Source organism: Aotus nancymaae, unplaced genomic scaffold (genome assembly GCF_030222135.1).
Source record: "Aotus nancymaae isolate 86718 unplaced genomic scaffold, 86718_ANA_hifiasm-v0.15.2.pri h1tg000058l, whole genome shotgun sequence".
Taxonomy (NCBI): domain Eukaryota; kingdom Metazoa; phylum Chordata; class Mammalia; order Primates; family Aotidae; genus Aotus; species Aotus nancymaae.
In genome coordinates this window covers 10580445-10594324 of record NW_026988472.1, presented here as the reverse complement: position 1 = coordinate 10594324, position 13880 = coordinate 10580445, and the positions used below count along the sequence as shown (strand labels likewise).

Sequence of the window (13880 nt, the reverse complement as noted above, 5' to 3'; positions counted from 1 at the left end):
TTCACCATGTTGGCCAGGATGGTCTTGATCTCCTGACCTCGTGATCCACCCGCCTCGGCCTCCCAAAGCGCTGGGATTACAGGCGTGAGCCCCCGCACCCGGCCACCTTCTTTTTTTTATAATGTTGTATTTCTGATTTCTAGGGAATGATTCGCAAACTCACCCCTGACACTATGTCCCTTGGACATTATCCTTGTATAAACAAAAAGTGCCATTAACGAGTGGATGGAAGTCAAGGGGTGGAGCCTCCGTCCTTGTGCCTGAAGCGAATGTCCCTCAATGCGCCTGCGAGACTCCCACGCCCTGGGAAGGATGCCTATCGATTCGCTCTGGGCTCGGCAGCTCTCTCTGATAGCAGGCGGCCATCTTGCCTGGAGCCTGAGGAAGGGAGGAGAGACAGAAGGAACCGGCGACAGTGGTCTCAGGGCCGCCCCGGGGGGGGCCTCAAGAACCGGAGGCAGCCCCGGAGGTGGTCCCCGATCCCGGGCTATGCTCTTGGACCTGAGAAGGGAAGGCGGAGGGCGGCGGGGACAAGATGGGTGGGAAATGTCAAGCAAGGAATGCTAGGCGGGGGAGGGGCGTTGCTATGGCGACCGAGGAGGGGCGGTGTCTGTTCTGAATCGCAGTGTGTCAACCGGGCGTTGCCCAGGAAGGGCAGGGCTAGGGTGATGGCCATGGTAACAGCCGGGTGGGAGTTCGTGACATCTCCAGCGCGGAGGGACTCGATGTCTATGGCAGTGGTCGCCTAGCGGAAGGGACGGAACTAGATCCCTTCGCTCGGGACGCTCACATTCCAGGCCCTTGTCCTGCAGGCTCCCGCGGGCGGAGGCGCCAGAGGAGGAGGCCAGGGAATGGCCGCGGTGTGGCAGCAAGTCTTAGCAGTGGACGCGAGGTGAGGCGTAGGGTGGAAGCCCATGGGAGCGGAACTTACTGTGGTGCATGCGCAATGGCGATAAGTGAGGCTGGGCGGAGATTTTGCCTTCTGTGGCTGCGTAGGCTTGCCGGAGGTGAGCATGCGCAGTAGCGGAGGCGGGCACGTCCGCCGTGAGTTTCTGGGCCGGAGAGGGTTCTAAACAGCATGCTGGGAAAATGTGGTCAGATGTGGACATGCACAAAGAGGCTGCCTGTGGGAGGGAGGTGGGGCTCAGGCTGGTGACATCCTATCCCCTATGAGTGTCTCTTAGATTTTTTTTTTTTTTAACATCATCACTTCCCTGTTCTGACCCCATCACCACCCAACGCTGACCCCCATAATGTCAGTGTGATTTCTGTTGCCGTGGTAGACTGACCCCAATTATTGTCTGCGCTGACCCAGTCACGCCTACCACAGGACCAAGAGGTCCCCCATCACCACTGCTAGTCATTATTACCACCTCAGCCCCAGTCACTGCCACACACCTCACTCTCCTGCCCTGTCCCCCGAGCTGATTGATTCCCTCTGTCCTGTGCCTGCTGCCTGCCCTGCATCCTGATCCTGCAGGTACAACGCGTACCGCACACCAACGTTTCCACAGTTTCGGACGCAGTATATCCGCCGGCGCAGCCAGCTGCTGCGGGAGAATGCAAAGGCTGGGCACCCCCCAGCACTGCGTCGGCAGTACCTGAGGCTTCGGGGGCAGCTGCTGGGCCAGCGCTACGGGCCCCTCTCCGAGCCGGGCAGTGCTCGTGCCTATAGCAACAGCATCGTCCGCAGTAGCCGCACTACCCTTGACCGCATGGAGGTGAGCTCCTGGCCACATTCGCCCCCTGGGCATACCCTGCCTGCATATATTCGTTCTGCAGACTTTCATCAAGCACCTGCTCTGTGCTGGGCACTGTTCTGCATCAGCAGAGGACAAAAAGATAATACGCCAAGTAAATCAATGAACAGACAATAAACTTGGTAAACAGGTCAATAAACATAGAGCAAGCCATGTTTGGAGTATCTGTTGAGCAGGGGGAGGGCAGGAACAGCAGAACTCGTAAAGAAGCCACTGCAGTAGTGCAGGCGGGCAGCGGTGGTGGTGGCAGGGGACACGGTGAGAAGTGATCTGGCTCTAGGTAGATTTTCAGGGCTCCACACCTCAAAGGATCTCAGGGGCTTTTTGCAGAATGCACCCACTCTGACCCTCTCCATTTGCAGGACTTTGAGGATGATCCTCGGGCCCTGGGGGCCCGTGGGCACCGCCGTTCTGTCAGCCGAGGCTCCTACCAGCTACAAGCACAGATGAACCGTGCCGTCTATGAGGACAGGTATGCTCCAGAGGTAGCTGAGGGGGGTGTGGTTGCAAGGAGGAGAGGGGCCCTGGGGCAATGGCAGACTGAACACTCTCACATCTACCTCTTGTCACCCCTCACTTCCTATTGGGGCCCAGGCCCCCTGGCAGCGTGGTGCCCACGTCAGTGGCAGAGGCAAGCCGGGCCATGGCCGGGGACACATCACTGAGCGAGAACTATGCCTTTGCAGGCATGTACCATGTTTTTGACCAGCACGTGGATGAAGCAGGTGAGTCAGTGGGTGGCGGGTTCTATCACCAAGTGTTTGCCCAAACTGTGACAACCAACCAAGACATCCTTTTCTGAATACCAGGCCCCTGGTACACCTCTGAAGGAGGAATTTGCATCCACAAAGCCTTCTGCAGACTGAAAAGCCCACTGCACAGTGGTCTGCAGAGTCTCAGTGCTTTCTCTACTGTAAAGAGCCTCAGAAGCCTAAGAGAGCCCTTTGTAGCAGGGAGCCTGGGTTTGTGAGTCACTTGGAAGAGTTCTAAGATGGGCTGGATGAGGTGGCTCACGCCTGTAATCCCAGCACTTTGGGAGACCGAGGCGGGCAGATCACGAGGTCAAGAGATTGAGACCATCGTGGTTAACACAGTGAAACCCCGTCTCTACTAAAAATACAAAAAATTAGCCGGGCGTGGTGGCAAGGGCCTGTAGTCCCAGCTACTCAGGAGTCTGAGGCAGGAGAATCACTTGAGCCTGGGAGGTGGAGGTTGCAGTGAGCCAAGATTGTACCACTGCACTCCAGCGTGGGTGACAGAGCGAGAAGCAAGACTCCGTTTCAAAAAAATGACTTTGCTGATGAGAAATCCCCTTGCAGAGGGCAGAGTGGGCTACAGTGTCAAGGGTTTTGCAAACGGCCAAGACCTCGATTGTAAATTGTTTGCTAAGACAGCTTTTTCATATTGCAGAAGACTTTTGCAATCTGCAAAGGAGCTGCTAACACTTAGGGAGCTTTGGCAGAGGGCCTTCTGGGGTTACAGTTCCCTTTGTCAGCCAAGGAAAGCCCTTTGCTGAGGCCACTGTGCCTCATGCAGTGGGGCCCCAGGCCCTGGCACACACATCAGAGCCTTTTAGAGAGAAAAGTACCCAGTGTGTGTACAGACTCCCACAAATGGCTTCTTGGCATTGCAGTTCCACGAGTGCGCTTCGCCAATGATGACCGGCACCGCCTGGCCTGCTGCTCACTCGACGGCAGCATCTCCCTGTGCCAGCTGGTGCCCGCCCCGCCCACAGTGCTTCGTGTCCTACGGGGCCACACCCGTGGTGTCTCCGACTTCGCCTGGTCCCTCTCCAATGACATCCTCGTGTCCACCTCACTTGATGCTACCATGCGCATCTGGGCCTCTGAGGATGGCCGCTGCATCCGGGAGATCCCTGACCCCGATGGTGCTGAACTGCTCTGCTGTACCTTCCAGCCTGTCAACAACAACCTCACCGTGGTCAGGCTCCAGGGCACCCATTCACCAAGGGCGGGCGGACTGGGTCAGGAAGGCCATCTGAGGGAGTGAAAGTATAAGGAGGGGCAGCCAGGGGGGCCTAGGACCCCCGCCAATCTCATCACAGCAGTCCTAGTGTGGTCAGACTTAAAAGGGAAGCAGATCATAAGACCATTCTTGGTCTGAGATGGCCTTGCTGTGGTAAACTTCAGGGAGCACTGGCCAGGGCAGGGTCCTGGCTCTGGGACCCCTTTGGTCACATCAGCTGCAGTCCTACAGCTTTCTAACTGCGGGGGTAGGCTACCTCTGAGGAGCAGGTCGATGAGGCTGAGCCTCATCTGGTCTATCAATGGCAGCCCCACCATGGTCAGACTCCAGGGTAGATTCGTCAGAGAGCAGGGGAAGAACATTAAAAAGTCTGGCATGGCCCAGGGTGGGGTGGGGTGAAGTGCAGAGGAACTGACCAAGAGTGAGCTTGTGGGCCAGGATCCTCCCCGTGTCAGCAACAGCCCCACAAGTTCCAGAAAGGCGCAGCCAGGGAGCGAGCAGGGGAAAGCTGGGATCACAGGCCTGGGCAGGCCCCGTGGTTCTCACACTGCAGGAGGACTGGCCAGGGGACAGCATGATGGCTCTGAAGACCCTTTAGTCCCATCAATCTTACTCCGGGCAGATTGCAAGAGGGGCTGGCTAGGGAGGTGGATTCATGCTTGATCACCTTCTTGTTTACCTGCCACAGCCCCACTGTGAATAGACTCTTAATGGGGACCAGCCAGTCCCATCAACGGTAGTCTCACTGTGTTCAGACTCGAGGAGGGACTGGCTGGGAGCAGAATGATGGTCTGTGCATTCTCCCACAGGTGGGGAATGCCAAGCACAACGTGCATGTCATGAACATCTCCACGGGCAAGAAAGTGAAGGGGGGCTCCAGCAAGCTGACGGGCCGTGTCCTTGCTCTGTCCTTTGATGCCCCTGGCCGGCTGCTCTGGGCGGGTGATGACCGTGGCAGTATCTTCTCCTTCCTCTTCGACATGGCCACGGGTAGGCAGACAGCAGTCCTGCATCTGGGTGCTTGCCCTCCCAGGGCATAGCCCTCACCCTCCCCTTTGCCTTCCCTCCCTCTGCTGCTGCAGGGAAGCTGACCAAAGCCAAGCGTCTGGTGGTGCATGAGGGGAGTCCTGTGACCAGCATCTCAGCCCGGTCCTGGGTCAGCCGCGAGGCCCGGGACCCCTCGCTGCTCATCAATGCTTGCCTCAACAAGTTGCTGCTCTACAGGTGGGTCCCCCACAGGGCCTCCTGGAGATGGAGGGCCTGCCTCCTCCAGCACACTGGGACAGTAGCCCATCTCCTCCATCAGGTTAATTTCATTGAGGGAGCAGTAGTAGCAGTAACACTAATAGCAGTAGTGAGCGTGCACGTTTACAGCCATCACTGTGGCCAGGCCCTGTTTGAAGCAGTTTCTGTGTATCACTGCATTCAGTCCTTGCACCGACCTGTGAGGTAGGTGCTGTTATTATCTCCATTTTGCAGTTGAGCAAACTGAAGCATAAAATAGACGAGGGCAAAAGATATGAGCAGACACTTTTCAAAAGAGGACATTTATGGGGCCAACAAACATATGAAAAAATGCTCATCATCACTGGTCATTAGAGAAATGCAAATCAAAACCACATTGAGATACCATCTCACGCCAGTTAGAACAGCGATCATTAAAAAATCTGGAAACAACAGATGCTGGAGAGGATGTCGAGAAATAGGAACATTTTTACCTGTTGGTGGGAGTATAAATTAGTTCAAGCATTGTGGAATTCCTCATCAACAGTGTGGCGATTCCTCAAGGATCTAGAAATAGAAATTCCATTTGACCCAGCAATCCCATTACTGGGTATATAGCCAAAGGATTATGAATCGTTCTACTGTAAGGACACATGCACACATATGTTCATTGCAGCACTGTTTACAATAGCAAAGACCTGGAACCAACCCAAATGCCCATCGATGATAGACTGGACAGGGCAAATGTGGCACATATACACCATGGAATACTGTGCAGCCGTAAAAAAGGATGAGTTCATGTCCTTTGTAGGGACATGAATGAAGCTGGAAACCATCATTCTTAGCAAACTGACACAAGAACAGAAAACCAAACACTGCATGTTCTCACTCATAGGCAGATATTGAACAATGATAACACATGGGCACAGGGAGGGAAACGTCACACACTGGGGTCTGTTGGGGGATGAGGGGCTAGGGGAGGGACAGCTGGGGGTGGGTAGGTTGGGGAGGGATAACATTGGGAAAAATGCCTGATGTAGGTGACGAGGGGATGGAGACAGCAAACCACCATGGCATGTGGGTACCTATGCAACAATCCTGCAAGATCTGCACATGTGCCCCGGAACTTAAAGTACAATAAAACAAAAATAGACTAGGGCTACTTAAAGCAAGGCCTGTTTTCCTTTCTTCCTTCCTTTTTTCTTTGTTTTTTTTTTGGGGTGGGGTGTGGGGGTTACTATCCCCACTCAGTCTGTCATGTGACCCAAATGCAGTTCTCAGCCTGGGCCACACATTGGAATGACCTGAAGAGTTTCAAAAAATCCTGCCCGGGCCCCTCTGCAGGGCAGTGGTTTCAGAAGTCTTGGGATGGGCCTGGGCATGGGTAGATTGAGAAATTCCCTAAGTGATATCCGGCCAGGCATGAAAACCACTGCTTAACAGGATGCTTTTTATTCTACCACTTTATTTCTCTCTTTTTTTTTTGAGGCAGAGTCTCACTCTGTTGCCAGACTGGAGTGCAGTGGCTTGATCTTGGCTCACTGCAACCTCCGCCTCCTGGGTTCAAGCGATTCTCCTGCCTCAGCCTCCTCAGTAGCTAGGATTACAGGCATGTGCCACTACGCCTGGCTAATTTTTGTATTTTTAGTAGAGGTGAGGTTTCATCATGTTGGCCAGGCTGGTCTCAATCTCTTGACCTCGTGATCCGCCCGCCTCGGCCTCCCAGAGTGCTAGGATTACAGGCGTGAGCCACTGCACCCAGCTTTCTCCTCCTTTTTGAACAATTTCTATATATATGCTTTAAAAATTTTTAATTTAAGTGTACCCTTAGGTTTGTGGCCATTTCCCACAGCCCCTCCCTTCTTCCTCCTACCACCTCTGGCCTTCTCCTGCCACAGTAAAGCCCATTAACGATCCACATCTTTCCACATACCCTTCTCTCTCTATGAATCCTAGGCGTGTACACATACCCACGTGTGTTTTTGTTTGTTTATGAGATAGGGTTTTGCTGTCACCCAGATTGGAGTGCAGTGGCGTGATCATGGCTCACTGCAGCCTCCAACATCTGGGCTCATTCAATTTCCCCACCTCAGACTAAGTATCTGAGATTACGGGCATGTGCCACCATGCTGAGCTAACTTTTTTAATCTATTTTTTGCAGAAATGAGGATTTGCCATGTTACCCAGTCTGGTCTCGAACTCCTGGCCTCAAGCAATCCTCCCACCTCAGCCTCCCAAAGTGCTGGGATTACAGGCGGGAGCCACCTTGCCTGGTTCCCACCATGGTTTTGGAAGAAAGACATTTTAAAGAAATGGGTTTTCTTATCACTTCATGTTCCTTTTATGGAGGTACCAGTTTCATTATTCACCTATTGAAAGACATTCTTGGGCCAGGTGCAGTGGCTCACGCCTGTGATCCCAGCACTTTGGGAAGCTGAGGTGGGCGAATCACTTGAGATCAGGAGGTCGAGACCAGCCTGGTCAACATGGCAAAACCCCATGTCTACTAAAAATAGGATAATTAGCCGTATTTGGTGACAGGCGCCTGTAATCCCAGCTACTCTGGAGGCTGAGGCTGCAGAATCACTTGAACTTGGGAGGCAGTGGTTTCAGTGAGCTGAGATCATGCCATTGCACTCCAGCCTGAGTGACAGAGCCAGACTCCGTCTCTTAAAAAAAAAAAAAAAGGGCTGGGCGCGGTGGCTCATACCTGTAATCCTAGCACTGTGAAAGGCCGAGGCAGGTGGATCACGAGGTAGGAGTTCAAGATCAGCCTGGCCAATATGGTGAAACCCTGTCTCTACTAAAAATATAAAAATTAGCCAGGCATGGTGGCACACGTCTATAGTCCCAGCTACTCAGGAGGCTGAGAATCACTTGGACCTGGGAGGCGGAGGTTGCAGTGAGCCGAGATTACATCACTGCACTCCAGCCTGGGCAACAGAGTAAGACTCTGTCTCAAAAAAAAAGAAAAAAGAAATGGCCTTTTCATACATCTCAAGTTTCTCACCAGGCGATGCCTTGTAGAAACCCCCCAGGTCACCTTCGGGAACTGTGGTTTATTCTCTCTAAGGGCTGTGCAGTTTTCCACAGTGTGGGCATACCATGGTGTGTTCATTTAGTCTCTTTGTGCCTGTCTTAACACCAGGATCTTAGAAAAACTAGTGAATGAAACTGGAGAGGCTCCCATTTATATCAACAGAGACAGTTTCTGAGCCATCGGTAACTCACACATCAGCCCCTATTTACCGTTTATGCAGTCACCTCAGAATTGGGTTTCATAAGCTGGGTATGGTACGTACCTTTAGGTAGTCCCAGCTACACAGGAGGCTGAGATGAGAGGATCACTTGAGCCTGGGAGGTTGAGGTTACAGTGAGCCATGATCGCACCACTACACTCCAGCCTGGGTGACAGAGTAAGATCCTGTCTCAAATACAAAAAAAATTGGGTTTCATGAACCTTGAAAAGAACTTAGGCACGGGGTGGGGACACAGGCCCACAACTTGTCCCCCTGCTGGGGCTGGGGCTGTGTTTTGACCTCTCTCTTCCTCCTCTCAGAGTGGTAGACAACGAGGGGACCCTGCAGCTGAAGAGAAGCTTCCCCATCGAGCAGAGCTCACACCCGGTGCGCAGCATCTTCTGTCCCCTCATGTCCTTCCGCCAGGGGGCCTGTGTGGGTGAGTCCTATAGGGACAGGGGATCTGAGTGGCTGGGGAGGGGCAGGGACCAGGGCTGGTGCTGACTTGGCTCAGATATCATGACACCCTGATGCCCTGACTTCCTGGGCCTCATGACCCCTCACACCCCAACAGCCTCAGTCTGGGACTGACAGCTCCAAACAGCTCAGAGAACTTGCAGTTTGCACTTAATCTCAGCCAAAAGGCCGAGAAGCAATGAGAACTCATACTTTGAACACACCTCCCCCGAAAAAGCCCAGAGACCTTGTACTCTGCACACAGTACCGAAACAGCCAGGTGACCTCCCAGCTAGGGATGGGGCCCCCTCAAACTTCCGCAAGCCATGCTGGGACCTCACACCTCCAACATACACCCTTCAACACCTCAGGGACTTCCCCACCAGGGGCACCCCAGGCGCCTCCCGATGTCCTCTCCCTCTCACCCCGACAGTGACAGGCAGTGAGGACATGTGCGTGCACTTCTTTGATGTGGAACGGGCAGCCAAGGCTGCTGTCAACAAGCTGCAGGGCCACAGTGCGCCCGTGCTTGATGTCAGCTTCAACTGCGACGAGAGCCTACTGGCCTCCAGTGACGCCAGCGGCATGGTCATCGTCTGGAGGCGGGAGCAGAAGTAGGGTCCTGCCGGCCCTGCTGCTGTCCACCATCCCACCCCTTTACTCCAGCCTCGTGTTGTAAATAAGCTTCGGTGGTTGTGCTGAGGGCCAGCTCCCAGCTCTGCCAGGGACTGGCAGGGGAGCAGGCAGCTCCAGGAACACGGTGGAACGGGGTTCATTGACTCATTCATACATTCATGCATTGACGATTCATTCATTCCACAAGCAATGATTGAATGTCTGCTGGGTCACGGGCACCACTTTAACTGTTTTACACACTCATGCATTCGATAGACATTAGTGAGCCCTGACCGTGTGCCAGGAACTGTTCTAGGCACTGGGGATACTGCTGTGACCTAATCTGATGGAAATGCCTGCCCTTGTTGGGGTTGCATTGTAGAAGAGACAGTAGACAAAAATATGGAACAGGTCAGCTAATGATGAGTGGTGCAAAGAAAATAAGGCAAGGATGGGAGACAGAGCTGCAGAAGTTGGAGTTGGGGGAGTAAGTCTTTACAGTATCAGGGAAGACGTTCCTGACAGGGTACCTTGTTTTGTTTTTGAGACGGGGTCTCACTCTGTCACCCAGGTTGGAATGCAGTGGCGTGACCATAGCTCACTGCAGCCTCAACCTCCAGGGCTTAAGTGATCCTCCCACTTCAGCCTCCCAAGTAGCTGGGACTACAGGTGTACACCACCACACCCAGCTAATTTTTTTTTTTTTAAAGACGGGGTTTTACCATGTTGGCCAGGGTGGTCTCGAACTCCTGACCTCAGATGATCTGCCCGCCTTGGCCTCCCAAAGTGCTAGGATTACAGGTGTGAGCCACTGCGCCCGGTGAGACCCTAATTTTTGTATTTTTAGTAGAGGCAGGGTCTTGCCATGTTGCCCAGGCTGGTCTCGAACTCCTGGGCTCAAGCGATCCAGTCGCCTCGGCCTCCCAAAGTGCTGGGGTTACAGGCATGAACAACCACGCCTGGCTCAGGGTGACATTTAAATAAAGACCTGAATGAAGTGAGTGGGAGTCATAGTGTAGGGGGAGAACATTCTAGGCAGAGAGAAAGCCAGCCTAAAGGCCCCGAGGCTGGAGCATTCCAGAAGGATCATTGTGTATGCCAGAGTCTTGCTGGAACATAGTGTGACAGTAGATGGGGTTGGACAGGCCAGATGCTGTCATGCTTCATGAGCCACAGTGAAGACTTTGGCTTTTTATCGGAGTAGGGGGTGATGCATCACCAGAAGATCTCAAGCAGAGGAGGGGCACAATCTGACTTGGTCATAGAGGCTCCCTCTGGCTGCTGAAGGGAACAGATTGGGGGTGGGTGTAGAAGCAGGGGACCCAGCAAGAGACCCCTTGAGTGCAGTCATGGGGACTTGCAGCAGGGTAGCACAGTGGAGGAGTGGGCGGGGAATGTTGGGTTGGACCCTCCAGGGGGTTCACCATGTTAGGCTGCAGGACTCTGCTGCCTCCTGGGGTGAGTGGCTCCATTCCCAGACTCCTCCACATAGCAGGCCTTGCCTGGGCCCCACCCCTCTCTATGCATCATGTTTTCTTGAAAGCAGGGAGCACAGGTGTTGAGTCCTGGAGCCCCAAACTGATGTAGGAGCAACAGGGAGCTAAGACTGAGCTGGGGCCTCCTGCTGTGTGGTGGACTCTCTATCACTCAGACTGTGCCTGTCTCCTCCCAGCCCCATCCAGGTGCAAATTCCAGCCCTGGAACAGCTCAGAAACCAAAAGGTGTTGATCAGTATTTGAGGGGAGCCCCAAGAGAGGAGAAAAAGCTTTGAGTATTGATGGAGGTAAATAACCCAAATCGCGTATCAGTGGCCTGGGTCACCAGAAAATGTTAAAGTTACCAGAAGTGGCAAAGAGGCTCTTGCTCTGGCTCCTCCCTCCCTCCCCAGCTCTATTTGCTGCCACATATGCGTCAGTTGGAACTGTGACTCTCGGGACCTTAGGGTCAGTCCACAGCATGGTAGAGACTCCCGTTTGGCCCAGTGTTGTTGAGCTGCTGGACTCGCACCAGCAGTCTTGTTGGAGGGAAATAATTTCCCGTTTGTTCAGTCTAGTTATTTGACAGTGTGGTTACTTGCACCCCAAGCATTTCTAACTGGGACTTCCATCTAATAGATCTCAGGGTACATGGTGGTGAGATAGGGACATCAGTGAGGTGGACTGTTACTGTGGTCAAGGTCATGTATGTATGTGTGTCATGATCCCCAGTACCAGCCCCAGGCTCAGTGATTTGCTAGGAGGACTCCCAAGACTCAGTATGTGGTTGTATTCATGGCTATGATTGATTTATTACAACAAAAAGATAAAAAGATACAGATCAAAATCAGCAAAAAGAAATGGTGTGTGAGGCCAACTCCCGGGGAAACCCAGGCACAAGTTTCCAAGGCTCCTCTCTTATTGGAGTCACACAGGATGTGCTCGGTTCACAGTAATGGGTTGTGACAATACGTGTGAAGTGTTGCCAACCAAGGAAGCTCAATTAGAGACTCAGCACCGAGAGCTTTTTTTTTGTTTTTGAGATGGAGTCTTGCTCTGTCACCTAGGCTGGAGTGCAGTGGCATGATCTCGGCTCACTGCAACCTCTGCCTCCCGGGTTCAAGCGATTCTTCTGCCTCAGCCTCCTGAGTAGCTGAGGCTACAGGTGTGCGCCACCATGCCTGGCTAATTTTTGTATTTTTAGTAGAGATGGGGTTTCACTATATTGTCCAGTTCACTATATTGTCTAGACTGGTCTCGAACTCCTGACCATGTGATCCGCCCGCCTCAGCCTCCCAAAGTGCTGGGATTACAGACAGGCATGAGCTACTGCACCTGGCTGGTACCAAGCTTTTATTGGGGGATGGTCCCATAGGCATCCCCTGCCTGGCACCTACCCAAATCCCAGACTCCCAGAAGGAAAGCAGGAGTTCAGCATAAACCACTTTTTTTTTTTTTTTTTTTTTTTTTACAAACATCTTAGGTACAGTGAACCTTTTTTTTTTTTTTTTTTTTTTTTTTTTGAGACAGGGTCTCATTTTGTTGCCCAGGCTGAAGGGCAGTGGCTCAAACATGGTTCACTGCAGTCTCAACCTCCCAGGCTCAAGTGGTCCTGCCTCAGCTCCCAAAGCAGCTGGGACCACAGACGTGTAACACCACGCCCCTGGCTGATTTTTGTAGAGATGGGTTTCACCATGTTCCCCAGGCTGGTCTTGAACTCCTGGGTCAGGTGATCCTCCCACATTGGCCTCCCAAAGTGCTGGGATTACAGGTGTAAGCCACCACACCCAGCCAGAGTGAGCCATTCTTATCTCTTAGGGAGTGGTGGGAATCCTCCTGGCCTCTATGTACCCCCAGCAGCCAAGGGCCAACCTTGAAGCAGGCCTTTCCAAGGATAGCAGTCGAGGCCTGCTGTGTTACTGGTTTTCTGCACAGTGTGCAACACCACACAGATGCCCAGTTTCCACCAAAGTCTGTGGATGGCAAGATAATTTGGGGGAACCTCTTTTTTCGCTAACACTTTCTTCTTTTGTTGACACTCTTCACATTCTCTGTTGAGTCTGAATTCAAGATGATTGATCGTGAATATTGTTGTGCATGATTTTGACAGTTTACTCCTTGTGAAATTTTGAGGTGGCAGAGTTGACATTCTGATTTAAACTCGTCTTGGTGGTACTTTTCTTGACTCACCACCTAAGAGGGAATAAATAATGAAGAAAGAATAAAAATAATGTTATCAGTCACATTTGGGCCTCAGTTAACTTGTCCAGCATTATTACTGTGCCTCTGGTTTGACATCGTATCTGGAGCTCTGTCAACCATTCCACTGTTACTACTACTCTGGTCTTGCCTCAAATCGAGGCTTCCATTAACTGTTTCCTGCCCTTTGTCTGACTTTGAACCTGCGTGTTTGTCAGCCACTTCATCATCAAGAGCCTTTCTGGTCTGAGACCAAAGCTAGACCTTTATTAACTATTACCCCACCAGTGTACCACTGGTCAAATCTCAAACCAAGGCTACTGTATAGTATTTCACTAGCAATTGGCTTCTGATCTGACCTTGAACTGAAGTTGCGCTTCTATTAACTACAGTATTTTGTGATCAGTGCCCTTTTGCTCCATTCCAACCTCAACGACCCTCAGTCCTGACCTTGCATCTGGGCCTCTGTTAATTATTTCACCGTCAATGTCCTTATGGTGTCAATTCCAATCTGCACTTCTGTATTAACAGTTGTACCATTGGCCGGGCGCAGTAGCTCACATCTGTAATCCCAGCACTTTGGGAAGTTGAGGCGGGCAGATCACCAGAGGTCAGGAGTTCAAGACCAGCCTGATCAACATGGAGAAACCCCATCTCTACTAAAAATACAAAATTAGCCAGGCGTGGTGGTGCATGGCTGTAATCCCAGCTACTCAGGAGGGTGAGGCAGGAGAATCGCTTGAACCCTGGAGGTGGAGGTTGCTGTGAGCCGAGATCACACCATTGCACTCTAGCCTGGACAACAGAGCAAAACTCTGTCTCAAAAAAAAAAGAAAAGAAAAGAAAAGAAAACCAAAACAGTTGTACCAAACAGTTGGCCTATGGAGTCCAAACTTAAGCCCAGGCCTCACTGACTCTTTGGTCTG

General features: G+C 52.3%; 1 protein-coding gene across 2 annotated transcripts; it reads left to right on the top strand.

The window, feature by feature from the left end:
* The first annotated feature begins 365 nt into the window (after nucleotides 1-365).
* WDR13 (WD repeat domain 13) lies at nucleotides 366-13000 on the top strand. 2 transcript variants are annotated; one of them, XM_012471665.3, is made up of 10 exons: nucleotides 366-469; nucleotides 813-892; nucleotides 1481-1721; nucleotides 2123-2232; nucleotides 2355-2485; nucleotides 3394-3701; nucleotides 4556-4736; nucleotides 4829-4970; nucleotides 8530-8648; nucleotides 9099-13000. In XM_012471665.3, exons 2-10 carry the CDS (start codon nucleotides 852-854, stop codon nucleotides 9281-9283), a joined length of 1458 nt encoding a protein of 485 aa, XP_012327088.1. In that variant the 5' UTR covers nucleotides 366-469; nucleotides 813-851; the 3' UTR covers nucleotides 9284-13000. The 2 variants fall into 2 exon arrangements, with proteins under 2 accessions (XP_012327088.1, XP_064220438.1); XM_064364368.1 differs by lacking the exon at nucleotides 366-469 and having other exon boundaries at nucleotides 764-892; nucleotides 9037-9111.
* The last annotated feature ends 880 nt before the right edge of the window (nucleotides 13001-13880 follow it).